The sequence below is a fragment of the Maniola hyperantus genome, chromosome 23 (assembly GCF_902806685.2).
Source record: "Maniola hyperantus chromosome 23, iAphHyp1.2, whole genome shotgun sequence".
Classification (NCBI taxonomy): domain Eukaryota; kingdom Metazoa; phylum Arthropoda; class Insecta; order Lepidoptera; family Nymphalidae; genus Maniola; species Maniola hyperantus.
Window position 1 is genome coordinate 3576197 of NC_048558.1, and position 27192 is coordinate 3603388.

General features: G+C 38.7%; 1 protein-coding gene across 8 annotated transcripts in view; it reads left to right on the plus strand.

Annotated features, from left to right (window-relative positions):
* The window catches only part of pan (transcription factor pangolin), a 252257-nt gene that overhangs the window by 218700 nt on the left and 6365 nt on the right, over nt 1-27192 (plus strand). For 2 of the 8 annotated variants that reach the window (XM_069506594.1, XM_069506592.1), the window contains exons 5-11: nt 6876-6999; nt 7448-7542; nt 8060-8166; nt 9366-9476; nt 19079-19280; nt 23843-23996; nt 25287-25356. In XM_069506594.1, the coding sequence (XP_069362695.1) occupies nt 6876-6999; nt 7448-7542; nt 8060-8166; nt 9366-9476; nt 19079-19280; nt 23843-23996; nt 25287-25356 (863 nt within the window). Of the gene's footprint in view, nt 1-6875; nt 7000-7447; nt 7545-8059; nt 8167-9365; nt 9477-19078; nt 19281-22998; nt 23165-23842; nt 23997-25286; nt 25357-27192 lie in introns of all 8 variants that reach the window. The other 6 variants (XM_069506596.1, XM_034981081.2, XM_069506597.1 and 3 more) reach the window with 3 other exon arrangements.

A 27192-nucleotide genomic window follows, 5' to 3' on the forward strand; every position in this document is an offset into this window, starting at 1 on the left:
TTTGAGGTACGGAACCTTTCGTACTAACTTTCTGCCCGTTTTAATATTACACACATAAAAAGGTTATATTCCAATTTCCATTCCGCTAAACAAATTGTCCTCAAAGCTCAGTGTAGCGTTGCTGGTTATTCCGCGTCATTTCTTATACATTTCCGCCGTTGGTCCTCCGAACCGGATGCGAGCGCCGGAACTTCGTAACGAGGACATTATCGAATATTATCATATTTATAGAACTTTTTATTGAAAGATATGTCTGTTTTAATAAAATTGGGATTTAGAAAATCCATTTTTATGTTTTTATTTCATATAGCTTTGGTAGGTACTATGAACTATCTAACCATGTTTTTAATATTAGGCGATAGTCTACTTGGGTGCAGAAAGTAGAGATATTTATACTAAAAAAAGGTAGGTATATGATACATCAAGTCTTTTTAGTCCTGTTAAAGGACTGAAAAACATGGATCAAAACATTTTGATTGGCATACTTCTTATGTGAAAAATTAAAACTATTTAATAACAGTGATTTTTGCTTGGATTTTCAAACTAATTGAAGTATCAAAAATTAAAATTTCATAATTTGTAAATTAAACCATTACTTTAGTTTTACATTTCTATCGGCACTCCGAGATTAAGCATGTCGGTGACGCGACCTTGAAGTTATTACCCGTCCCAAAATCTCCCAGCGCGGCTTCACAAGTTTAGAAGTAACGCAGATGTGTATGACCTGGTCACTAATTGATCGTATAAAAAGGCATTCCGTCAAGGTTAACGCTTCAGTGACTTGCGACTTTGTCCAAGAGGAATGCAACTATAAGTAGACCGAAACTCCCAAGGTCGATTCCCAGCTTAAACACACACTAGCAAGCCGCCCCCCCCACCCACACCAGCGCGCAGCACGTGAACGCTCGCCCCTACACATGGTCGCCATGGCAACGCAGCATCCTATTTCCACGCCCACTACCCCGGGGGCGAACTCTCAAGATATTACGCCCTACTTCGTCCGCATTGGTGAACTAAAGGGGTGTATGCTGACGCTAGTGTGAGTCCGTTTAGAGTCCGCTGCGATCTAGTGAAATTCCATTTTGAACTGAAATCTCGTGACATCGCCGGCCACGTAGATTGCTTTTATTGCCCGAGTATTATAATCATAAAAACTTGAAGGCTTCAATTTGTAAAAAGGAAAAAGTACGTATAAGGTAGTTAGCGAATGCTAACCGAGCTCTCGACTCCATTCGCAACATTCAGCCGGCCGCTCGTTAACAAACCTATTCAATTTTGAAGTATTAGTCGATTGAGGCAACATTTCTCGCGTCCTATCGCCACGAGTTCCAATTAGCGACTGGAGCTCGTCGCTCGAGTGGCGGTGACGTCACGCGGCGCTTTCATGCCTTCAATAACTACCCTCTCGACGTGCCTTCAATAGCCGGCCACTCCACCTGGCCTTCATTAGGGACCTTCTCAATACACGCGGAGAGCTGAAAAGGCGACGTGAACCTACTAATTTCAAAAATGTAAGTTTTAACGAGAAAACTTGTTTAGCTAATAACGTCGGTGGCGAACTCTCGCGTCGCCCCCGCCCCGCGTAATTGCGTGATTTAATTTTTTTAAATTATTACGAGCTGTCAACCGAACAAAGCGCTCGCTATCTTTTGTTACCGGTCGCGCCATAGACAAATCTTATTATGGAAATATTTTCAAATTAAGAACGCGCTGTGCTCCCGCATTATGCGTCTCGACTGTCATCATTGTCTATGGGTTCTTTTTGTTCGGGCTCGCATGTTGAGGCTTTTCGACCACCGTTTCGGTTATTTTTTCTCTTTTTTGTTTTTTTATCCGCTGTCCCGAGCGTGAATGGGGGGCTTTGTTTGTGCGTGTTTTATTATTAATTAGTGGGGACTCTTTGTTCGTGGTAATTATTGTCTTAATAAGCAGTTCCTGCTCGAATGTGAAGGAGCGGCGAAGGAATTGTCAGCCAGCTCGCTTTAAATGGGTTAAGGAGATTTGAAATATTCAAAACTGGTTTTACGCTCTTTATACTACGCGGTAGTTTTAACGTTCTCTTTGGCTTGAAGTGGAGGAACCTTTCTTGTTGTCGCTAAGGATTTCCTTGTGTTACCATAATCTAATTCTATCTCGGAACGGTTTTATGCTCTATTCAAAATTCTGTATTATGTTATGCTGAATGTCATTACAGATACTCGGATGAGAATTGTAGAGATTGGTAGAGAAGAAATTTTTAAATTTACGTACATAGGTATATAAGTATTTAACCCAAATCCCACATAACACGAATAAGACATAAAATAAAAAGTCCATGAAATTATTCCATAAGTCATATTTGACGATTAAGTCATATTTGACGATTCAAAAGTACTTGTAAAAGTTTATTTAAATAAAAATATTTCTATTCTATTCTATTCTAATTTGAGCAGAACGAATAAAATTAATGAAAGACAATTAGTATTAAGATAAATTAACACAGCTAATGTTTGTAACACATAATCCTATCACAAAACGTAAATCTGTACCTACTTCGCTTCTTTAAAGATTTAAAAGATTCAATAAGCAGTGACAAAACTGAAATATAAATTGGAATAAACTAAAGGCAAACAAAGAAAAAATATTCTTTACTTAATTAAATTCACGTATTGCGAATGTATTTTGTAGGACAAATTCCTTGGAAAATATTATCAAAATAATATATTACTAGCTAGAACGGCACAATATGGCGGATACGATTTCCCTTTCTTAATTTGGACGCATTAAAAATTCCTCGCCATACCTTGCTTCTTTTATGGGTCTATAGCTGGTAAAGAAACAAAATGAATTTCGAATAAACTAATGGTAAAGACTTAAAAGGGGGAAAAGTATTATATACTAACTGAAACACAGCTTAAAAAAAGTTACTATAGATTAAAGTTATAAATTACTTAAAAATAGTTAGTAGTTAGATATTATATAAAAAACCGGTCAAGTGCGAGTCAGGCTCGCGCAACGAGGGTTCCGTACAACAGTCATATTTTTTCGATAATTCAAAAACTATGATGCATAGAAATAAATAAAAATCTGTTTTAGAATGTACAAGTGATGACCTTTCATATTATGATACCCCACTTGATAGACTTCGAAAATTGAAAATACTGATTATTAGTATTAGTTTATGACCACAATTTAATTTTTTTTGTGTAATGTAACCACAAATTCACGGTTTTCAGATTTTTCCCCTAATGCCAGCTATAAAACCTACCTACCTGCCAAATTTCATGATTCTAGGTCAACGGGAAGTACCCTGTAGGTTTCTTGACAGACAGACGGACAGACAGACAGACAGACAAAAAAGTGATCCTATAAGGGTTCCGTTTTTCCTTTTGAGGTACGGAACCCTAAAACGCCCACGAAACATTTCGAGCGCGCGAACAAACCACAGGGACGATGCAAGACGCCTCCTTAGCTTAGGTAAATTACCGAAATATCGTAAATAATAACTGTAGTCGTCCATAGCATTGACAAACTTAAAGGAGACAAAAAACTCATATTATGCGTTAAAGATGACTTATTAGTCCATCCACTTCTATAGGTGGAGAAAAAACAAAACGAATTTGGAATAAACTAAAGGCAAACATAAAGTACATACATAGAGAAATACATTTATCAGGTTGAAAAAACATAGTTACAAAATCGTCAAATCTAAAGAAAACGCCATACAAAATGAACAAGTTATATAAAAAGCCCGTGAAACATTTCGAGCACACGAAGAAAAATCCGGCGACGTTGCAAGACGCGTCATTAGCAATTAAATTGCCGCCATACCGTATAATCAATAACTATAATCGTCAATATCATTGGTAAACTTAAACGGACTGAACGGACTGATGACTTCTTTGCAGTAATGCGGAAGAAGTCATCATCACTGCTAACAAGGCTGCGCTCAAGTACCAACTGCATCCTGAACATGTTTGCGAGCAAAATGGACTCACCAATGCTTGAACACTTTGTTCAAGTGTTGGTGAGGCCACATTTGTAAATGTAAAAATAAAACTAAATTTAAACTGTCTTTTTCCCACAATTATATTAGTAGTTACTAACATTAGTTTTAAGTAAGTCTGTCTACTAACAAATTGAGCCATAGTTGCTTTCAATAAAAAGATTTTATTTATTTATTAAAGAAGACAATTAACGAAGTAAATTTATCAGGTTGAAAAAATAAACACAAAACGGTCAAATCTAAACAAAATGCCAAACAAAATGAACAAAAAGGAAAAAAAAAAAGATGAAAAAAAGCATAAAGAAAAAGTATTTTATACTTTACCACATTCTGAGCTGAAACACACTTACCTAGCAGCTTAAAAAAATAGTTACAAAACCGTCAAATCTAAACAAAACGCTATACAAAATGAACAAGATATACAAAAAAAAGATGAAAAAAGCCCATGAAACATTTCGAGCGCACGAACAAAACCCGGGGACGTTGCAAGACGCGTCATTAGCAAGTAAATTGGCGCCGGCACCGTATAAATTTCGTTCTACCCTCCCGCCCAATTATGCAAAATGGCACCCAACGAGGGCTATTCAACCACGCCGCACTTCCGAGTGTCTCACCTCTAATTAAACTGGAATCTTCTTTTCACCACTCTATTATGCGAAATAAACGACTGGATCGCTCGCTGGCGACACGTAGGCGTAAATTAATTATGGTGTTTTCGAATCACTGAATGCTCCTTGTGTGTTTTGTGAACATTTTATTTCAGCTTCATTATATTATATGCCATTCAGCATAAAAAGTACATTTAATGATTACAATCCCGTCATTTTGTTGATCAACTTTACGTTGCATAGGTGAGAATATACTTATCTCAAACCATCATCATTATCAACCGAAGTACTGAGTACGGGTCTCCTCTCAAATTGAGAATGGTTTGGCCATAGTTCACCACTCTATCATGCGAAATAAACGATTGGATCGCTCGCTGGCGACACGTACGTAGGCGTAAATTAATTATGGTGTTTTCGAATCACTGAATGCTCCTTGTGTGTTGTGTGAACATTTTATTCCAGCTTCATTATTTATATTCATTCATCAGAATGAAAAAGTACATTTAATAATTACAGTCTCGTCATTTCGTTGATCAATTTCACGTTGCGTAGGTGAGAAATGAGAATAGACTTCTAGAGTCTCATAAATTATGATCACTGCAGCAGATTAAATTCGGTCAATCTGAGATCACTACAAACTGTTCATTTAAGAATTACTAAGTTTTTAAAAATCTAAAGATTTATGATAAAAAACCAAATGGGCAACTACTATACTTAATATTCATTTAATATTTATTTATTTGCAATTAATTTAGTTTTATCTAGAGTATGTTTGAAAGAAGCTTAACTAAAGTTATTATATGCATTATAATAACGCGTCAAAACTTAAAACGATTTTTTAATTTATGAGTTACTAGCTTTTTTGTCTAAGACTTTGTCTGCATGATATAATTTATGGCATAATATAGTACTCGGGGTTAATGATCTATGAGTGAAAGAAATTTCAGGATCATTTGATCGTTAGTTCGGGAGATTACCCTATCATAGAAACGCATACTCTAACTTTTACCTCTTCATAGATTGGTGGATTGAACGTCAAATATAATGTATGAAAATATGCTGATTATTGTACTTACAGATTGTAGTTAACGTTAGATTTAGTTTTGTTGCAAATAGATTTCGATATTCGACCCGTGCTCTGGAGTGAGCCGGCGATTTGTTGATCAATAACCATCATGATGCAAGTTTAAACTCAATCTCCAATCTCCATGTCATAAAACGAAATTACTGTTTCAATCTCATATATTTCTATCTTTAGCAGTAACCTCATCATTGTCATTGATGAGTGAATAACGACATATATTTCATTAGATTTTATGTCGTTTATATGTAGATGTTTTAACATTATAGAAAACGTTGAAAGAAGCGAGATAGCTGTGCGTCATTATGTGATAAGTTTATGATCACTTTTAGATTATGATCGTTATTCATAAACGTCGTAAAAACTTATTAAACGTCATATAATTAATACAAAACGCTGATTAATTTATAACGATTTATAACTTTTTTGACGTTTCTTCTTTCGAGTGTTTTATGTTTTTATGATATTTTATTCCGGACACAAAGATTACCGCTTTGTCAGAGATAGTCATATTTGACACATGAACTTTAAATTCATATTTTATACAAAAAATGGCGACTTCTTCACCTAAAATATTTGTTCGGGATTTTGCTAAGGTAATTTATTAGATATCTAGTTCGGAACCATTACCTACGCACCAACTAATCACACCTCAATAGCTCAACTGTCGGATGATAATCCGAAAGGTCATAGGTTCCAGCCGTTGAATATTAGGCATCAAATAATATTAAATAAATATGATAAACTCTAAACTCTATAAAATATGCATTATCAACATAGTATAAATAATTATAGTGCGCGCGTTTAAAACACTCGTAGCTTTAGTTTCATACAAATCCAACAACTGACCATCAAAAAGTGTAATTTATTACCTATTTTGAATAAATTATTTGACTTTGACTTTGTGCTATATGTATATTTCTAAAAAATCTGCAAAAAGATATTACATATTAGATAAAACTCTTTGATTTTCCGGTATAAAAAGTGTCGGATATGAACATTTTTTGCAATGCAAGTTATCTCTTATACTTAACAAATTTCCACAAATCAGTTAAACGGATGTATAATATCATTGTTTTACCATATCAGTGTCTAGAGGGGTGCTATAAGTTTGACGTGTGTATCTGTGTATCTGTATGTGGCATCGTGGCACCTAAACGAATAAACCCATTTTAATATAATTTTCGTGTCCTTGTTTCAGGCGAGCAAGATGGGTCTTCCAGCGGGCGGCAGTTTATCCCTGTTCTGTCCGGGGGGCGACCTGGGACAGCCCCCACCCGCGCACATGGGCATTCCCCCACCTTACCAGCTAGACTCCAAATTAGGTAAGCTAGTAAGATATAGCTATTAGCTAGACTTATGCCCGCGTGGATTACACCAATTTCAAATCCTTATTTTACGCCCTTAGGGGTTAAATTTTCAACAACCCTTTCTTAGCGGATGGCTACGTCATAATAGTTATCTGCATGCCAAATTTCAGCCCGATCCGTCCTGTAGTTTAAGCTGTTAATAAAAATAAGTCAGTCAGTCAGTTTTTCTTTTTATATATTTAGAAGGAGAGATATGATGGAGGTGATAGCCTATAGTGATAGATGTACTTAATAGATAGGTTAAGAGTTAAGAGGGGCTCAATCCCCCATCGTTACACACTAAATTAAAATCAAACTATGCTGAAATCTAAAACTATAACAATTTGCGAAAATCACATTTTGAGCATTTTTGAGGTGTGCTAAAAAATAGAGTGTACTATAATTTTTTGGTGTGTTGTTTTAGCGGCGGGTCTCGCGCGGACGCCGATGTACCCCTTTCCAGGGGGAACGTACCCCTACCCCATGCTCAGCCCCGAGATGTCACAAGTAGCGGCATCGTGGTAAGTTACTAATTATTTATTAGGGTTCCGTACCCGCAGGGTGCCAACCGGGACCCTATTACTTAGCCTCCGCTATCCGGCCGTCCGTCCCACTGTGTGTCAGCGGCTCGTCAGCGGGCTTTATCTCGTAAACCCTAATAGGTAGAGAGCTGAAATTTTCATAGAACGTGTATTTCTTTTATTTTATATTTTTAAAGTTTCTTCATATGTGAGTCGGACTCGCACACATAGGGTTCCGCACCAGAAGGGTTCAGTACAAGAAATTACACTTTTTAATTTTTTTGACGATGTAACATTGTAACCACAAAGTCTTGGTACTGGATTTTCCCCTTTACTTGTGCTATAGATATACATATTGCTACCTGCCAAAAGGTTTGATTCCCTTGACGGATCTTGACAGGCGCCGAGACAGACAGGGAAGTGATCTTATAAGGGTTACTTTTTTATCTGGAGGTACGGAACCCTATAAATTGTAATTTGTAATCACATTGATTCATTAATTTAATATCTGCTATTGTTTGTACAGGCATACCCCGAGCATGTACCCCATATCGTCGGCGGCCAGCGGGTTCCGGAGTCCGTACCCCACGACGCTGCCTATCAGCACTTCTAGTCTATCGAGGTAAACTTTGTACAGGCATATCCCGAGCATGTACCCCATATCGTCGGCGGCCAGCGGGTTCCGGAGTCCGTACCCCACGACGCTGCCTATCAGCACTTTTAGTCTATCGACGTAAACTTTGTACAGGCATATCCCGAGCATGTACTCCATATCGTCGGCGGCCAGCGGGTTCCGGAGTCCGTACCCCACGACGCTGCCTATCAGCACTTCTAGTCTATCGAGGTAAACTTTGTACAGGCATATCCCGAGCATGTACTCCATATCGTCGGCGGCCAGCGGGTTCCGGAGTCCGTACCCCACGACGCTGCCTATCAGCACTTCTAGTCTATCGAGGTAAACTTTGTACAGGCATATCGCGAGCATGTACTCCATATCGTCGGCGGCCAGCGGGTTCCGGAGTCCGTACCCCACGACGCTGCCTATCAGCACTTCTAGTCTATCGAGGTAAACTTTGTACAGGCATATCCCGAGCATGTACTCCATATCGTCGGCGGCCAGCGGGTTCCGGAGTCCGTACCCCACGACGCTGCCTATCAGCACTTCTAGTCTATCGAGGTAAACTTTGTACAGGCATATCCCGAGCATGTTCCCCATATCGTCGGCGGCCAGCGGGCTCCGGAGTCCGTATCCCACGACGCTATCACCACTTCTAGTCTATTAAAGAGGTAAACTTATATAGCGTTGGGTGCCGGAGTCCGAGAACTGTTTTTAAAATAAAAACATGTTTTTATTACGCCTTTGTTTTAAAACACTTGCCAATGTCAACTCTGCCTATAAGAGGGCCTGCAGCTTTGCATATTCATCGGTTGGCAACAAAAACTTCGACAATTTGACTAGAGTGGTCAAATTGCTAAGCTTGAGCCTTGAAAATAAGAATATCTCTTCATCAAAATACCCTTTCAATTTAGTAATGAACTAGCTGATGCCCGCGACTTCGTCCACGTGGAATTAGGTTTATAAAAATCCTGTGGAACACTTTGATTTTCCGGGATAAAAAGTAGCCTATGTCACTCTCCAAGTCTTTATCTATACCCATGCAAAATATCACGTCAATCCGTTGCACCGTTGCGACGTGATTGAAGGACAAACCAATAAACCAACAAACAAACACACTTTCGCATTTATAATAAGGGTACTGAGGGTACCTACTGATTATAGGTATATCTAATAATTCTTAGTTGTGCATGTTGTCCTTACAGTGAATTGTACCGGTTCTCCCCAACGCTGGGCGGCGGCCTAGGCCTGGGCCTAGGGCCAGCGCTGGTGGCGCCTCCCCCCTCCAAGTCAGACCTATTCACACACCATTCGAGGTAAGAAGCAATCATCATCATCTCAACCCACCCACCGACCCACTACTGGACCCATTACAATTTGTAACATTAATATTAACCCATGTAAGTTTACAATAAAGGGGTAGGCAATGCAAAATAATAAATGTCGTGTGCGTGAACGTGAACAACAACCGGGCAATTTGTAAGTTGTCCGACGTATTTGAAATTATAATGTCACAGTAAACGGTCCCATATACGCCGATAAACCACATTGTTGGCGATCACCCTTGCTTTTACTTGCCTTTACGCTTGTTCAGTTAGGGTTGCCACCTTTTTTAAAAGCTAATAAAGTACTAGTATGCTTTAAATCAAATATATCTATCTATACATAAAAGGAAAAGCTGATTGACTGACTGATCTATCAATGCTCAAACTACTGAACGGATCGGGCTAAAAATTGGCATGCAGATAGATCACTATTATGACATATAAGAAAGGATTTTTGAAGATGCAATCTCTAAGGGGTAAAATAGGTATTTGAAATTCGTGTAGTCCACGCGAACATAGTCCATCTGTTTAACAGTTTACCAGTTTGCATCATGGAGACGAAATAGGCTACTTTTTATCCCAGAAAATCAATGAGTTCCATGGAATTTTTAAAAAACATAAATCCACGCAGACGAAGTCGCGGACATCATCTAGTGAAATAAAAAAATTGCCTGAAATAAAGTATAGTTCTTGCATTTCACGAGAGCGAGAAGCTCATGCTTGTGTTTAAGTAAGGTGCAGTAAATGTGTGCGTTTGCGATCGCTTGCTCGCGACTGATTGGTCCGACATGCACGCACACTTACGCAATGCCCGTGTAAACGACGTAACCACAAGTAAAATTCACTCGCCAATTGCAAGAACTGTTCTAAAGTACTTTAGAACCTACTAAATTACTTTAGAACCTACTAAATTAAGTACTTTATTACAAAATACGGGTGGCAAGTTGATAACCCTATGCATAGCATGTACAGTTAACTCGATGCTATTGTTGCAGGTAGGTACATACGAATTATGAATGATTGAATAAACGATTTTTAAAACACTTTTTAAAGAAAGAAAGATAGAAAGAAAACTTTTTTACGATATATTTTTGTTCTGACAAGCTTATTTCGTGATTTTTTCTCCCAAAACTTTCTGACCTGAATTTATAATATTACACATAAAATAGACATATAAAAATAAAAAATGTAAAAGGAAAAATACTTATAAAAAAATCACCAAACAAGATAAATTCTTGGCACCATCCAATCCAATCCAATCCAATGGTTTCTTTGCTAAGCTGTTACATTTCCCGAGTTAAAGTTCATTACTTTGTAAAAATTACTCGTATTTGAAAATTCTTAAACAGGACGCCAGATTAAGTAAGCAATATTATCAATAACATTTGACACTATCACGATTACTGATATCAATCGTCCCCCGCTTCGTGGGCGATCTTATCAGTGCTATTACACGGCCTAACTACCCCTCCAGCTACATTTTACCCCTAAATCTGCCCATATCTGCCCTTCTAGATCAAAGATACGCCGCCTGTATGATTACCATAATAATATGTCAAATTGGAAAGTCCTGACAAAAGCCTAATTTCTAGTTAAAATTCTTGACATTGTAACTAATTCTATTGTACGTAATCTCTAAACTTTTTTTAATTACAATATTATTTTAAAATAATTAAAATTTCTATTTCTATCTATCTAATATCTAATTACTGTACAAATTATGCCCGCGTGGAATGGTGCCAAGAATACTGGCTGCATTTCATTTACATCTCTAAACTAAAATGTCAGGTCTGAAATTACTGCTAAGGTCGCCGATTAAATACCTCCCGTTGCACTATTGTCATACCTACTCCTAGCACAAGCTTAGCCCTTTGAGGGGATAGGGGAATATTAGTCATCATTAGCTAATATTAAAAAAAAACTATCTAGTGGCCAGCCGATTGCTTCCTTCCAACTTTGCTATTGAAGGTTACCAAAATTCCTTGGAAAAAAAGTCAGGACGGAATCCTGACAATTGTCACAACATCCTGACGTGTGGTAACCCTGCGCGAGGCAGATGTGCAAATGTACGCGTTGGGGGCAAATTGTTTTATGAATTACCATTCTCCAAAGTAGGTCATTTTCTGTAAATGATGGGTTTTTGGATTATCGCTGAGTTTGATCGGTTTTTGGACCCCGAACGCCACATTTAGGGTCGTTCTAGGTGTGTTTTAATACTAGGTTTAATTACACATGACTGCGCCAGCGCACGTGTAAACGTTTTTATTTTGAACTAGTTGATGCCCGCGTGGATTTAGTTTTTTAAAATATCGTGGGAACTCTTTGATGTGATTGAAGGACAAACGAACAAACACACCTTCGCATTTATAATATTAGTAGTGATATTAGTATTAGCTAGTAGTGACTAGCTTACTTGCCACGACTTCGTTCGGGTGGAGTATTTAAAAATTGTTACTGGAGTCTACCTTAAAAATCTAATTTATAGACGCAGTAGATTAAACTTTACGTTTATTTGTCAGTAAGTCAGTTTCCCCTTTGATATTTCATACTAATAATTTAAATGCGAAAGTGTGTTTGTATGTCTGCTAGCTTTACACTGCCCATCTGTTTGAGCATTGTTGGCGTTGGTACAGAGGTAGCTTGCATTCTAGGATAGAACATAAGTTTTTGTCCCGAAAAATCTAAATCCACCATCATATTGTATAGGTACATCCATCATGTACGGAGATAGCTTGCATCCAGCTGCCCGATTGCGGTAAAATGACAGCTACAATGTCACGATCGCAATCACCTCTGATTAGTTGACGCTCGCTCATTGGCTACAATGTATTGTTGGAACAAGAATAACACAAATTCAGCCAATCAGAACAATTGAGATTATAATAATGATTGATGCAGGTTTTACGAAATCGACCTACTGGAGACGAGAATAGGCTACTTTTGTCTCGAAGACGGCGGGCGGATGAAGTCGCGGGCATCATCTAGTTTGTCCTATATGTATCTAGTCTAAAATGTAGTAAAGGTAAAATTTTCAACTTCAGGCATACCCTAAAATGATACCGAATCTCCGAATATGATGATACCTGTAAATGAGTTTCCGCAACGATGCACGAGTCAACTCGATTAAAAACAATTAAAATCATTTAATTAAAAAACAATTAACAAGCACGCAACAAGATTCCACGTGTGCGCGATTGCGCAAAGGTTTAAAATTAAAAACGCGAAGCAAATCAGCAACGGGTCGAAGGCATTGTAATCTTACACCTTACAGCGCGAGTGCACTCATCGTTCGTTTAATACATGCCACATCCGTCAGAAACATATAATCACTGCGTATTTGTGCGGCCACACTGATCGCGGATATTTAGTTGCTTTTCCCTTAGTTTACTTACGAGATAAACATATCGCAGATCCCCGAGAAAGGCGCAAGCGACGTGATTTGCCCGGTTCCTTCATATTTGCCGCAAAGTGCTGTGCGGAGGCCGCATTGCTTTGTAAATCCATGTAAATAAAAACGCGTGACTACAGCGCTACATCCGCGCTGCGGCCGATAAAGCAGCGCACCAGCAGCGCTGCAGCCGCGCTGCGTCTACGCGGCACTTTGCGGCAAAATTTCAAAGCGCCTTTAGACCTAGAGTTTTAGATGGTTCACTCATATCATGCTTTCATTGTCAGCTTGCAGTAACAAGGTCATATGGGCCGCGTATAGTGTGCATCTTACGCTTTTCAGCGAGAAGCTACTTGTTTACCTTGTCTTCAAGATGAGGAAAAATGGATTGTACCTTCCTTAAGGCCTTAAAATTAAAGACGTGAAGCAAATCAGCAACAGGTCGAAGGCTTGTAATCATACACCTTTCAGCACGAGCGCACTCATCGTTTAATACATGTCATATTCGTCAGAAATATATAATCACTGCGCTTTGTGTGGTCACACTGATAGCGGGGTATTCTCAGATTTCAATTTACGATGCTGTTGTATAAAAACAAATACAGACAAGGGTTACTGATCTGTGTTGCCGTCTCACCGCTAAAAATAAGACTTATGACTGAATAGGCACCTTCTAGGCACGCGTGTAGCAGTCAAGCACATGGCACAGGCCTTTTTAGTTAAACTTCGCTGTAGTTCAGAATGGAATCAGAAATTTGATTCAACGTTGGTTATTAGTTACTGTGCAATCATATTGATGTTTCTATGTTTTTATTTAGTTTTTTATTAGTTCTTGAGATTTTAAACTCCTGATTTGAATCTTTACCAGATCGCTCAGCGTATCACCCCGCTCGCATTAACACCGTACACATACATAAGTCCAGTCCAGGTACAATCATGTAAATAAGCTGCCGGTGGAGAAATTTAATTAAGATGATATATGAGACGCCCTCGGCTAACGGACCACTTTGTGGTACAGTCGCGAACAGATCCCAGTTGATATAAGGCGTTATTATGTCTCAGATATCGATACAATGTAAAACTAAGTAGTGGTTCGGACCTCGTGTCCTATGAGATCAGGCTACCTGTACAGTTTTGGCTAGAACCAGGCAGATTCTCTCTCTCTTTCTCTCTCTCTTTCCCCTCTCTCTCTCCCCCTCTCTCTCCCCGTCAAATTTCTATTTGCTATTTGACTAATGTTTGTGTGTATTCATTCAGCTTTGGGCCATTTTCGTACATTATGTGTGAATTTGAAGTACAGTTATTTAAGTTGATACAGAAGTTCTAAAGCTCTGACAGACGGACGGATGGACAAAAAAAAGATAACCAAGTACATAGATTCAAAAACATCTCCTTGCTCGGTCAAAAATTATCAAGATTAATAAAACCTCTAAGGTGTCTAATTTTAAATTTTTGTCTGATTATGTTATATTACGCAAATACCTTATTATAATAGTACCTAATTGAATTTATGTACATTATTGCGTCTTGTACAATCAAAAGATCGGTTTAGGTACTGAAAAATCATATTAACACAAGCTAACCTGTAGGGATAGCTACTCGACGAAAATTTGAAATGTTCGCGATGGTACACAATAATTACCACACTACCAGGTTTGGAGACTGGATGGAGGCAGCGGCGCGGGCATTGTGTTGTTTTCTTTCTTTTCTTGCCTTTCGTTGCTGCCTGCCTTACGAGTGCGCAAACCTGCTCTTTATGAGCTACTTAACACGCTTTATGTAATCACAAAGTCGGCAATAATAAACGAGGTTTGTTTTGTCGTTCACTAGCCTGCGTTAAAAAAATTGTCGTCGCTGACCGATAGACGTCCACTGCTGGACATAGGTCTCTTTTAGAGACTTCCACACGCCACGGTCTTGCAATTCGTTTGATGCTGACAAATCTTTGAACTGGTGAAAATACACATTTTGACGGCAATCTAAGAAACAGTTTCTAAAACGTGTCTACTTATAAAATTTTATTGAGATTGATTAGTATTCAAATGAGAACTAAACCTGTAACCAAACCTGCGTTTGTATGGCAAGCGCTAGTGTTACTTCTTTTTGTTGTTATAGCCGCAATAGAAATACACGTTCTGGGAAAACTGCAACTATATACCTACCTATTACGATTCACGCGATACAGCCCGCTGACAGACGGACGGACGGACGGACAGCTGAGGTTTAGTAATAGGTACCCGTTGCCACTCTTCGGGAACGGAACCCTGAAAAAGTAGTTTACCTAACATTATTATTTTGATGCTGCTAAGTCCTAATACTGGAATAGAAAAGTATAAATATTTTTGTATATACGCCTCTATGGTTTGAAGCCCGCAATGCAAGTATATCTTGAATTCACCGCATACCCAATCTAACTAAAACACAACACAAGCGGCTATTTAGTGCGTTAAAAAGCTAAGTAGCTCACACAGCGCCGTTCAGAACTCTATCAAAAGACTCTGAAAGCGCGAGGAGAAAGCCGACAGCACAATGCGTTACGCTGCAGCATCTAAACGAGGCATTCAGGAAAGATTTTACACGCGGAAAAACCGGCGCTAGCACAGTTAGAACAGCTTTAGATGTGCCGACAAGTTGGCTGCCGACACGTTCCAACCTCGTAAGAGCAGTCGGCGAAATATAAACGCGCATGTCGCAGGTAAAATGTGTTATACTTTGAAAAGTTTGTGTTATTCTGGTTGAATAAATGGTTTTTTTTTTAATTATGTAAATATTTATTTATGTTACTAGTTAACATGATCTGCAATTTCGTAGCTACTTCACAAAACCAAAGGCTGACTTTTCAACTTAACTTTAACTTTCCGGAAATATATTATATCATTTGGTGTAGACTGGAAAGTGTCGTGATTTCACAAATCCGTACAATTTTGGCAGATTTACTTTACGTTTACTTACCCGTCTATATTAGTATAGAAATGCAATCTAATCAACCTAAATATGTGAGAAAAAGTCTTCTGCCGACCGTAGTTGGAGTTTGTATGCTTGTATGTTGGGATGTCTGTAGAATCTATAAACCCATCACTTGTATACCGAGCACTATCATGCGAGAAACTAGGATTTTGTTTTGTCTTGAAACTAGAATTTTGTTTACTTAAAAATGTAAAACATTTTTTTTGACGCTGCTTTTTCAAAAACAGATTGAGATGTATTTTTTTGGGTAGAATATCTACTGTGTGAGATAAACTTCAATGTACATCTACTATTCTGCGTTTAACAAAAGTACAGTACGCGGCAGAGAGTAATGTAGGTACATCGTAGAAAGAGGTAGCGGTTTTGTAGAGCATTGTCTCTGTCGTTGAGACCGACAAAACGTCACATAGGTATGAGTGATGGAGACAACGCTCTACAAAGCCGAAACGTCATTCTAAAGGCCGATGTACCGCGTACTGTAAGACAAATATTTATATACATTAACTTGAATAATATTTAGAAAATAGCAATCTTAATTCAAAAAACAAATAAATAAACGTATCCAGGTGAATAACTATGTCATTGATTAATAAGAATGTGTATTTCCACTCTTTTTCCAATTTTTTACTCTGCTTTCTTGTAAAGGAAGTTGTGCGTCCGTGTCGCCGTTTCTTCGAACTAATTTACCGAATAAACTACACTTGACGAATCGAACAGCAGACCAAGCGTTCATGGTCTTCCCACACGTATTCGATCTATTCAGGACTGAAAAAGTTGTCTTTTTGCGATTGCGCCTTTTCCAGAACTGGGTTTTATGAATTATTTTTGCGTTTTAGGTCTTTTTGTTTTGTAACTGGACACCTAATCTTGGGTCCAGTCGTCATTAGTAGTTTAAGTTGGTAGTTTAAATAATACCTTTAGACGAAGTAAGAGGGCAGCCGATGTTGAAAATCAAAATGATGAAATACCTAATATAGCATTATAGCAATTGATTCGTACAGCAAATGCAATATATTTAGAAATCTTATTTACTACGTATACCTACTAATTGTTTAGGTCTATTAAAATCAAAACTAACTAATATCTTGATTGCTTGCCGTTTATAACTGGCAAAGTTTGTAATATTTGTGCCGTCACAGTTTTAAAATGGACTGTAAAACTTAACTTTACCTCAGCATTACAATTTACAATGTATCCATCCAATATATGTAAAGCTTGAGTCAACACTTCTGTCTGCTCAGCAGTCCTTTTCTAATGGTTAAGGCTAGGTATGTAATGTAGTTGTACACTGAACGAAAGTGTCAAATAATTTAATAACAGCTAAACTCCCAAATTGTTAGGAACTATGTAACCACGATGATATCAGAAATAAATCTCTGTTATAGAGATGGTATGGACTAACATTCTGAGTGTGCCTGCCAGCTGTAATTTATTTGCACATAGACTTTGAACAATGATTTTAATTAGGTACACACAATTCATTTGCGTCCACTAGCGGATGAGTGTGTGTAGACCCTTCCACATCTTTAATGTTTTGTCTATTTTAGCGTCACCCGCAGGAAGTCGTTATTCAGGATTCCAACACCTCCCTATTATTAATATAGTTAAGGAATCATATAAATTGCCTGGGTGGACACCGTTCAACCATTTTTGTGTTAGAATCGCCTTTATTCTTCTTCTTAATGGTATTCTTTTAATTAGATACCAAAATATATTTTTTATAAATGATTACTTATTCATATTAACAGCGTTTCCTTTACTAAAGAACATTTTAATGTTTCCATTCCCTGTGGAAGTATTTATAATATCTTCGAAAAAATAAAAAAGCGGTTAAGTGCGAGTTGGTTTCGCACACCAAAGGGTTCCGCACTATGGTACAAGAAATGTCAAAACAGAATGATAAGCAAGTTAATGACGGACCATCTTCATGTGATTTTATAAACTAATTGGTCGGAAACACAAATCTTTAATTTTTTTGTGATGTAAGTAACTATAAATTCACGGTTTTCGGCAAGACTATTTTGTTGCTACCTGCCAAATTTCATGGTTTAGGTCAACGGGAAGTACCCTATAGGTTTTGATTTCCCTGAATTGACAGATCATAATATAAGGGTCCCGTTTCCTTTTGAGAAACGGAACCCTAAAAACTTCTAAAAATCTATTTTAAAACTTTTCGAAGAATAAACTGCTATTAATAATAAAACAATCAATGGCTTACAGGTATTTAAAATCGATGTAATAGACGGCACATGTCAGTGACATGCGCACGCGCCGGAAGCGTCTATTCCCGACCGGACGCGTGTGTGCGTCTGTGTGTCGTTACCTCCTGAACACTATGACGATGTGATAACTTGTAACTATGGTCCGGTTAAAAAAGTGCTAGCACCTTAATAGTAGATTTCCGTATCATGATCATCATGATCAACCCATCGCCATCTCACTACTGAGCACGGGTCTCCTTTCAAAATGAGAAGGGTTTAAAAGGGAAGGGAATTAGACAAAGCCCGCCAAGCTGGTCAAGTGGGGATTGGCAAACAGCACACATCTTTGAGAACATTATGAAGAACTAGGTGATGCCCGCGACTTCGTCCGCGTGGATTTAGGTTTTTTCCGGGATAAAAAGTAGCCTATGTCCTTCCCCGGGATATAAGCTAACTCTGTACCAAATTTCATGACAGACACACACACTTTCGCATTTATAATATTAGTATGGATTTTTAGGCATGCAGGTTGAATCACGATGTTAAGTGATATTTTTAATAGCTTAAAATGCACATACCTAAAAAAAGTTAAAGATGCGTGATCGGGTCTCGGGATCGAACCTCCGACCTCTTGAATAGAGGACCACTAGGCTATCAAGGCTTTCTTTGCAGATTTCCGTATACGAGTTAGCCAATAATCTTAAATGCACATAGATAAGAAAAGTTAGAGATGCGTGATCGGGATCGAACGTCCGACTTCGAACGAAGAGTCGAAAAATTGACTGATAACTGATAAGTATGCGCTTTAGCAACTAAACCCCGCATCCTTCAAAGATCCAAGGAACTAGCCTAGTTGGTCGATGGCGCTTTGGCGCGACACCCAGGGGGACGCAGGTTCGAATCCTGCCAGTTCCGCAATTTTTCTTATATTTTTAATTAAAAATTATTTACAAATTTCCTTGAAGTGTAGGTAAAGACACTAACATAAAAATTATAAATGATCCAAGGAACTAATTTTCCAAAAATACTTATTCCAGGTCACAAGAAAAAGGCACAAGCAGTAGCTCCTCCGATAAGCCGTCAGACTCCTCTAGCAACAACAAGGAGCAAAACAAGAAGCCACATATAAAGAAACCTCTCAACGCCTTCATGTTGTACATGAAGGAGATGAGAGCGAAGGTGGTGGCGGAGTGCACCTTGAAGGAGTCTGCGGCAATCAACCAGATACTGGGCAGACGGGTGAGTAGTTTCCTGACTCGTATACCTACTATTCAACGCACACTTGCGGAGTTGAGTGGAGAAGAGCGCAGCATTAATTTATTTATTTGTACCAGAAAGTTGTAACCATAAGAGAAAAAGAAAGTAAGAGTGGACAGCGAAGCACTTATTTATATAAGCATCATTTTTTCTATATATAAAAATGAATCGCTAAATTTGTTGCTGATCGCAAATTTCGAGAACAGCTGAACCGATTGCGCTAATTCTTTTTTTATATATAATATTCCTTGAAGTACGGGGATGGTTCTTACGGAGAGAAAAAATTAAAAAAATCCTGAAAAAGAATCGACTGTTAGGCGGTACGAAGTTCGCCGGGGCAGCTAGTTGTTAATAAATTTCTTTTTCTTTGTTAGCCCTTATTTATCCATGGTTGGACATAGTAATAACTAATAAGCTTTATTTGTTTTGGCATAGCGGCGGTCTATGACTATGATATGAGTTAGAATTTAAAATGAGGCAGGTTTAGAGCATACAAGCAGCCATATTATGTCAAAGTATATAAAGCTTGAGTTTATGTTGTATTAAAAAAACTGCGCTTCGGCTCCACTCCACTCTGTACGTATGCATCGAACCTTAGATGTTTTTTTGATGATTATTTATAGGACGTTCATAAAAATATAATTATTTTTTCTGATACACTTTTTTAGTTTTGATCGATGTTTTGATTGAAAATAAGTATAAAATCACCAACAATTCTCAAAGTTAGACTGAATTTTTATTGAGTGATCTAAAAAAAATAGTATTTTAAACCGAAAAATTCGGATCTTAAAGTATTGACCTGATATTTTAGTACAAAAATTTGTAAATTACTTTTGACCTCATATTGTTTATACCACGGTAGTGCTTTTGATTTGTTGATATTTGTTGAATTTTAAAGGTTGGATCCATATTACGACGTATATGTATGACGTCTGTATGACTACAGGGATGTCGGTCAAATGTAATAATAATTATGTTACGCCTGATTAGGTGTAAAATAAAGTCACCTTTTTGGCCAGCCAAAGGCACGAGCAAATATTTACAAATCCAAACAACTATCATGATACCTACTAGGGCTTGAAATTCGGATTATATTTCATCTCCGGAGTTGGGTTTTGTTCCAATTGCGGAGTTCCGGAGATTCGAAGTTTCGAAAGTTCATTTTAAAAAAATCTAATAGTAATGATATTGGCTTTAGACCTTAACTTTTTATTATCAAATGACCCATTGAAAAGAAAATATTGTTATTGTAGAACCAAGCAGTCCATAATGTTAAAATGAAAATTCTTAGTAGTGATTGTAAATAACAGGCAATAACGGTGAAATAAACGATTCGCCCTAAAAAAATTACTACCACTCAAAATAAGAAAGAATATACAAGAAAATCATACATTACACTGTTTTCAAATTGTACTTAACTGCTAAAAAAGCTAGTTTCACTTTATTTATTTTTCTTAAAATCGAAGCTCCTGTTACGTTCGCTGCTACTCCGGTTTTACAAAGATCTTGTATTCTTCCGAAACTCCGGAGTTCCGGCGCTCAAGCTCTAACGCCCACTGAAATTAATTTAAACCATAATACTCATCGAGTATTTATGTTTATAATCGTCAGTGCCTGGAACCAATTCCTAGAATTGTACATATTTTTATATTATACCAATGTGTGCTCATTGTTAATCTTGTTAGGAAACTATTCGATTCGTGACGCGTTAACGCGGTCGGCTCGCTCTCTGGAAGACAATGCCTATCTGACATCTACACGAAATGTATTGAATAATAAACAACTCGCTGCGTAAGACGTTGTCCTAATACAACGCGATTACGCGATCATCGCAAGTTCGCGCAAATATTACTCAAACAAACGCGCGATTGCGGTAGAATGACAGCTACAATATCACGATCGCAATCAATCACCTCTGATTGGTTGACGCTCGCTCACTATTTGCTACAATGCACTGTTGCAACAAGAATAGCACAAATTCAGCCAATCACAACAATTGAGATTGTAATAATGATTGATGCAGATTTTACAAACTCAACCTACTGATCTCGAATAGGTGTCCTAATTGGCATTCGCGCGATGATCGCGTATTCTCGTTCTATTTGACGCAAGCACGCGATGGTCGCATCGCTTACTCGCGCGACGATCGCGTAATCGCGTTGTATTTGGACAACGCCTAACGCTGGCCATACACAATCAAGTTTACCGTCAAGTTTGCAGCGGACTTGAAGCGGCGTCCAGTGAACTTCTTTTTTAAATTTTTTTTACTAGCTTATGCTCGCGACTTCGTCCGCGTGGACTAAACAGATTTCGAACCCCTATTTCACCCTCTTAGGGGTTGAATTAAAAAAAATGCTTTCTTAGTGGATGCCTACGTCATAATAGCTATCTGCATGCCAAATTTCATCCCGATCCGTCCAGTAGTTTAAGCTGTGCGTTGATAGATCAGTCAGTCAGTCACCTTTTCCTTTTATATATTTAGATTGAGATACAAGTTAGCCCTTGACTGCAATCTTACCTGGTGATAAGAGACGATGCAGTCTAAGATGGAAGCGGACTAACCTGGAAGGGGTATGGCAGTTTGTAATAAACCCATGCCCAAGAAGAGTCTGAGCCAAGAAGGTCGTCAAAACACACACACGTCAAAACATACACTTTACGGTGTGTGGCTATCAGTTTGCATGTCATCATGCACACTGATACACCGTCAAGTTTACTGGACGCCGCCGCTTCAAGTCCGCTGCAAACTTGATCGAGTATGGCCAGCGTAAGATGGAGTACGATTTTAGTTCGTGAAATGTAACCTTTTAGCATTTCATTTATTATTAAATTCATTAATTTACCGGGAAAGTACATAGTGGAATTAAAATGTCAACCAGCTAAACAAAATTTTCGTTGCGATATCAAGCGCAACTGCTTTTTGAATCATTTTGGTTTTTTATTAAGGGCTCGCGCAAATACATGTAACGATGAAATTCTTTTAGTCCTAGCATGATCCCGATTTATTATTCTCAACCACTGGCCTCTACTAATACAAGTACGCTGGACTAGCGATTGCCGATCTGTTTTTGAAGCAATTTGATTTTCGCCATTTTGGCGTTGATAGCAACAGTGAGCGTCATTGTGAGTGTACTCGGAATCAAATGTTACCTAGTGACTTTCCACTTAGTGTCAACACGAAGACCGTTTGACCCAAAAAAAAAAATCCCGATACGCTCGGTTGGGCATTTCGATTTGGCACAAAAAATAGCTGTCATTTTATATGGAACACCTCTTCCAGTGTACCTACTTGTATATGTCTATTTCAGTGTTCTCAACCATTATAACTTATACTTATAATACTAGTAGCCTGTTAATAACGCTTTAAATAAACAGTATACCTATCAACCTTATTTACATGCTAGGACGAAAAAGAATTGAATTATTACAGTTAATAATTAAAATTGAATTCAATTAATGCTGAAATTCAAATTATTTTATCCTTTGCAATTTGATTGTCGTGTTTTCAAATCGATCACGATTCCGATTGGCGCATCAGGATGCCGAGTTACCGAGAAGCACACGTCACTCGTCAGCCGTTACGCTTCCCGGAACGGATTTCATTCCTAACAAGAGTAGCAAGCGTCCCCACGCACTGTGGAGCGTGCGTCGCTCGTCCAACTGTTCGTGTTCGTAATGCAATATAATAATAAATACGCAGTGGCATTCGTTGAGTCGCGAGGAGCAAGCAAAGTACTATGAGAAAGCCAGGCAAGAGAGACAGCTCCATATGCAGCTGTACCCCGGGTGGAGCGCGAGGGACAACTACGGTTACGGTTCCAAAAAGAAAAAGCGGAAAAAGGACCGCGGTCCCGCTGAGCTGGGAGGTATTGCCCTAGCCGAGACCCGTCACCGGGGGATGGACTCACGTCGACGCTTCTGTACACTCGCTTCACCCCGTCCGTACTACGTACCCCGTCCCGCCCGTCCCCTCGCACTCCACTAACTCGTCCCAGACTCGCTTGCGTCCAGGGCTCCTAACACGAACTAACCGGCTTGATCCCGACGAGCACCCGTGCCCCGTCCCTGTATGTGAGTGTGCGTGTGTGCGTGTTCTCCACTGTGTTAGTGCGGCGGCCGGTGGTGCCTGTGCTAGAAAAGCGGCTGGAACCGTCGCCCACGAGCCGAGCGGCGCGGAGCGGAGCGCGCGCCGCGAGCACGCCCCGCGCCGCTCGCCTCTGCGTGTTCTGTGTACTGTAGTCGTCGAGTGACCGTGTATCGTGTTCCCCACACCCCCGTTCGCCGAGCGGAAACTATATTGGTTTGATCTGTGTCTAGACGAAGCGCGACGATCCGACCGCAGAATAGGTTCTGTGAGGAACACCACAATTGGCCATTCTCATTTATCTGGGGCGTAGGTTCAAAATTTAGTCTCGGGGTGAAAGTTACTCGTAAAACTCGCTGCTCACTGCGGGCTGTTTTTCTAGCACCAACGCTAGGGCGCGGTCGCGAACCACCGTCGAAGTGCATTTCTCTTTTGTTTCCATATTGCTGCGTTCGTACAGTGGCATGCGCTCGGCCGCGAGGAGCAAGCCAAGTATTACGAGTTGGCGCGGCGCGAGCGCCAGCTGCACATGCAGCTGTATCCCGATTGGTCGTCTAGGGCTAATACGCAAAGGGGCAAGAAGAGGAAGCGAAAACAGGAGACAACCGATGGAGGTACTGCCTTGCCACGACCGCTGCCGCCTCCCGCCCTCCCACCTTCAGCTCCCGACCGACGCCATCCGCGCACGGTCAGCGACGCACGTCTCGCGCGCGGAACTCGATGCCGCGAAGCTCATTACGAAATGACCTCAATTAATAAAGGATTAGCTAGAGACGTCCGTCGCTCCCCCCTCCCCCCGCCCCCCGCCGCCTCGCTCCCATCAGCGGGTTCAATTGCTTTGAACTCAGTCCGAAGCAACCGAGCGAACGTAGAAATATTGCCGAATGTCTATGGTTGAAGGGGTACAGGTTGTAGACGTATATCAGCATTTTTTATTTAATATTTATATCGCATTTATTTATTTTTCTTTTGTAATTACAACGCTATTTAATGACATAAATTCCCCGATGTAAGCGGCACTCCTTCGAAGGTTGTCCCGGTTTTTGGCTCTCTCTGCTCCGCGCTGCCTGCGTTGGGGAGCGTGCATGTTTTATTCAACAGTCAATGTTTGAATACTTGAGTAATTGCTTTGCAGGGACTGTAAATACATTCGCCCGGCGTAAAGGCTGGGACAGCCTTCTCGATACGTTCCGAGTATGCGAAGGAGTGAGACACCAGAGTGCATGAAGACGTCCTGCCATTTGCGAACCGGTACAGCTAGTGGGCACTGCGCTCCCGAGGACTCGATATCACTTTACACTTCAACAAAAGCCGATGCTTCTTTGTTTACAATGATACTGGCCAAATGAACTACATTTATTTTGATTCCGGAGAACCTATTCTGCTTGAATTTGCTTATGAGCGTCATGTTTATTTGTGATTGATTTTTTTTTACGATTAGCAATACCGTAGTTAGAGGTTTATTTTTCGAAGTTTATGCGTAGAGCGCTATTTTATGAACCAATGTTTTTTCCGTTGTCATTATTATCATTATCATTTTCTCCCGCCCCTGTCCTGCACGATCGATTATTACTAACATGTTGGAAGGTGTTGGATGCATGTTGCTTATGTAGATTTAGTTTTAGCGATATTATTTAAGATGCTTCTGATATAATTTTAGTAAATTTATTTGTGCTGACAACACCGACGGCGTCATACGTAGGTCCCTTGATTTAATTTTATTATAGCTTTAAAAGAATGACGTCGGTAATTTTTGAAAATTTGCAACTCTTAATTTGCGTTAAAATCTTTAATTTGCGTAAAGTTACTACCTGAATTTTTATCAAGGACACCTTTATAAATCTTCTGATTTTTGTCGACTTTAATTAGGATATGGACTAATACATTTAATTTACAATTTTCAGGAAATAATTTGAAGAAGTGTCGAGCGAGGTATGGGCTCGATCAACAGAACCAATGGTGTAAACCTTGCAGGTGTGTGTTACTTTTAGCCCTTATTTTTTCATTCGCTTAAAGAATACAAGATGATCGACCTTTTTAAATGCAAGAGCATAAAATGCTCTAGGTTTTTACTTATTTAGTCATATATTGTTTCTATGTGGAAAGACTTGGCTTAACGTCTTTATTTTACGCCAAGGAGAGCCTGGTCGTAACATACGTTTTATTTTGATTTATTACTTTGATCTCTATAAAAAATCTTTAGTAGATGTTGTGTTTATGTTTCGAATATAATAAGATATAGAATTTTATAATTAAAAGTATTATGAAACAACCCTGTTACGCTGGTTATTATGCTCTTTTTCTAGAACTATGGTCCGAGTTTATAAGTGCATGGAGTAAGTTGACGTTAGAAGCTTTGTGTTGCCAGAAAATAGAATCTTAGAACTGGCGACTTTAGATTTTAGAAGCTCATTCAACCGAGCAACTACAGAATATCTATAATAAATAATATAAATAACTATAAATACAAGAGCCTCAATAGCTCAACCGGTATAGGAGTGGACTGAAAACCGAAAGGTCGACGGTTCAAACCCCGCCCGTTGCACTATTGTCGTACCTACTCCTAGCACAAGCCTGACGCTTAATTGGAGAGGAAAGGGGAATATTAGTCATTTAACATGGCTAATATTCTATAAAAAAAAAACCTTTTTTTGTTTGATATTAGGATCTGTTTTGATCCATGCAATTATAAATCGGACTATAGTAAAATAAAGGCATTAGGCTGCTTTCCCATGAGGGTAATGCGAGGATTCAAAGCAACGCAATGTATGTGAGATCCAACCATAGGATTCATTTTCATAGCCTAGCCCTGGTAGATAAGGGCCAAACAGCTATGAGAACGAAGTTATTAAATTGGTGTGTTTCACACTCATCGCTTTGAATCCTCGCACATTTCTGGTGGAAAGGCAGCCTATGATTAAAGCGAAGCAGAAAGCTGTTCAGAAAATGTGTCTTTTCACAAAGAAATAAAGTTTGATGTAGATTCACACGGAATAGATTTTTTTGAAAGTAGACAATGTGTGAGATACGTAGTGAAAATAGGCATTAGACATAGTCTTCGAGAGGACAGAGAGAGGGCAATCATTTGTCGAAAAAGCTTTCAAAAAAATCTTGACACATTTTCTGAATGACGCTTTTCTTTGGATCGTTCCCAACATAGTGATTTATATGATGTTCGTGAAGATGTAACTGTTATTCATTGAAATGTTTTTTCCACTCATGATTGCCGCTTCTCACGGACCCTTCTTGGATACCGCTGGCACTATTGGTCGTTATTTTAATCAATTTGAAATTTGGCTACATTGTTACCAAACGCTACTTGACTTTCGATTTTTTTTACTTATTATTTTTCTCTTGCAAAATTTTTATTTCTTTTCATTTATTTATAATCAACTTCATCTTTGTCAACAATTTTATCTGTTTTATATCAATAATTTTCTCTTTTTCCTCACCAATATTGACGTTATTTTTAATTTTCATTCGTTAATTAAAATAAATTAACCCCTTTGCTTATAACTTCATAATTTAAACTCTTCTGATCTAAACATATCTATCATAACCAATTCCATAATACCATATTCTGATTTTCATAATACTTCTGTTGGCTTTTGAAATAATTATTATAACTTAACTTCGTTTTCTCGTTCATTTTTGTCTAACATACTATGATTCCTCTTATATATAATTCTCATACATCCTCTCTTTCAATTGCTTCTTTATTTGATATCGATCTTAAATCACCCAAATCAATCATCAACATGTAATTCAATAATCACCTAAATTCATCTTTCATTCATTTCTTCTTTGTAT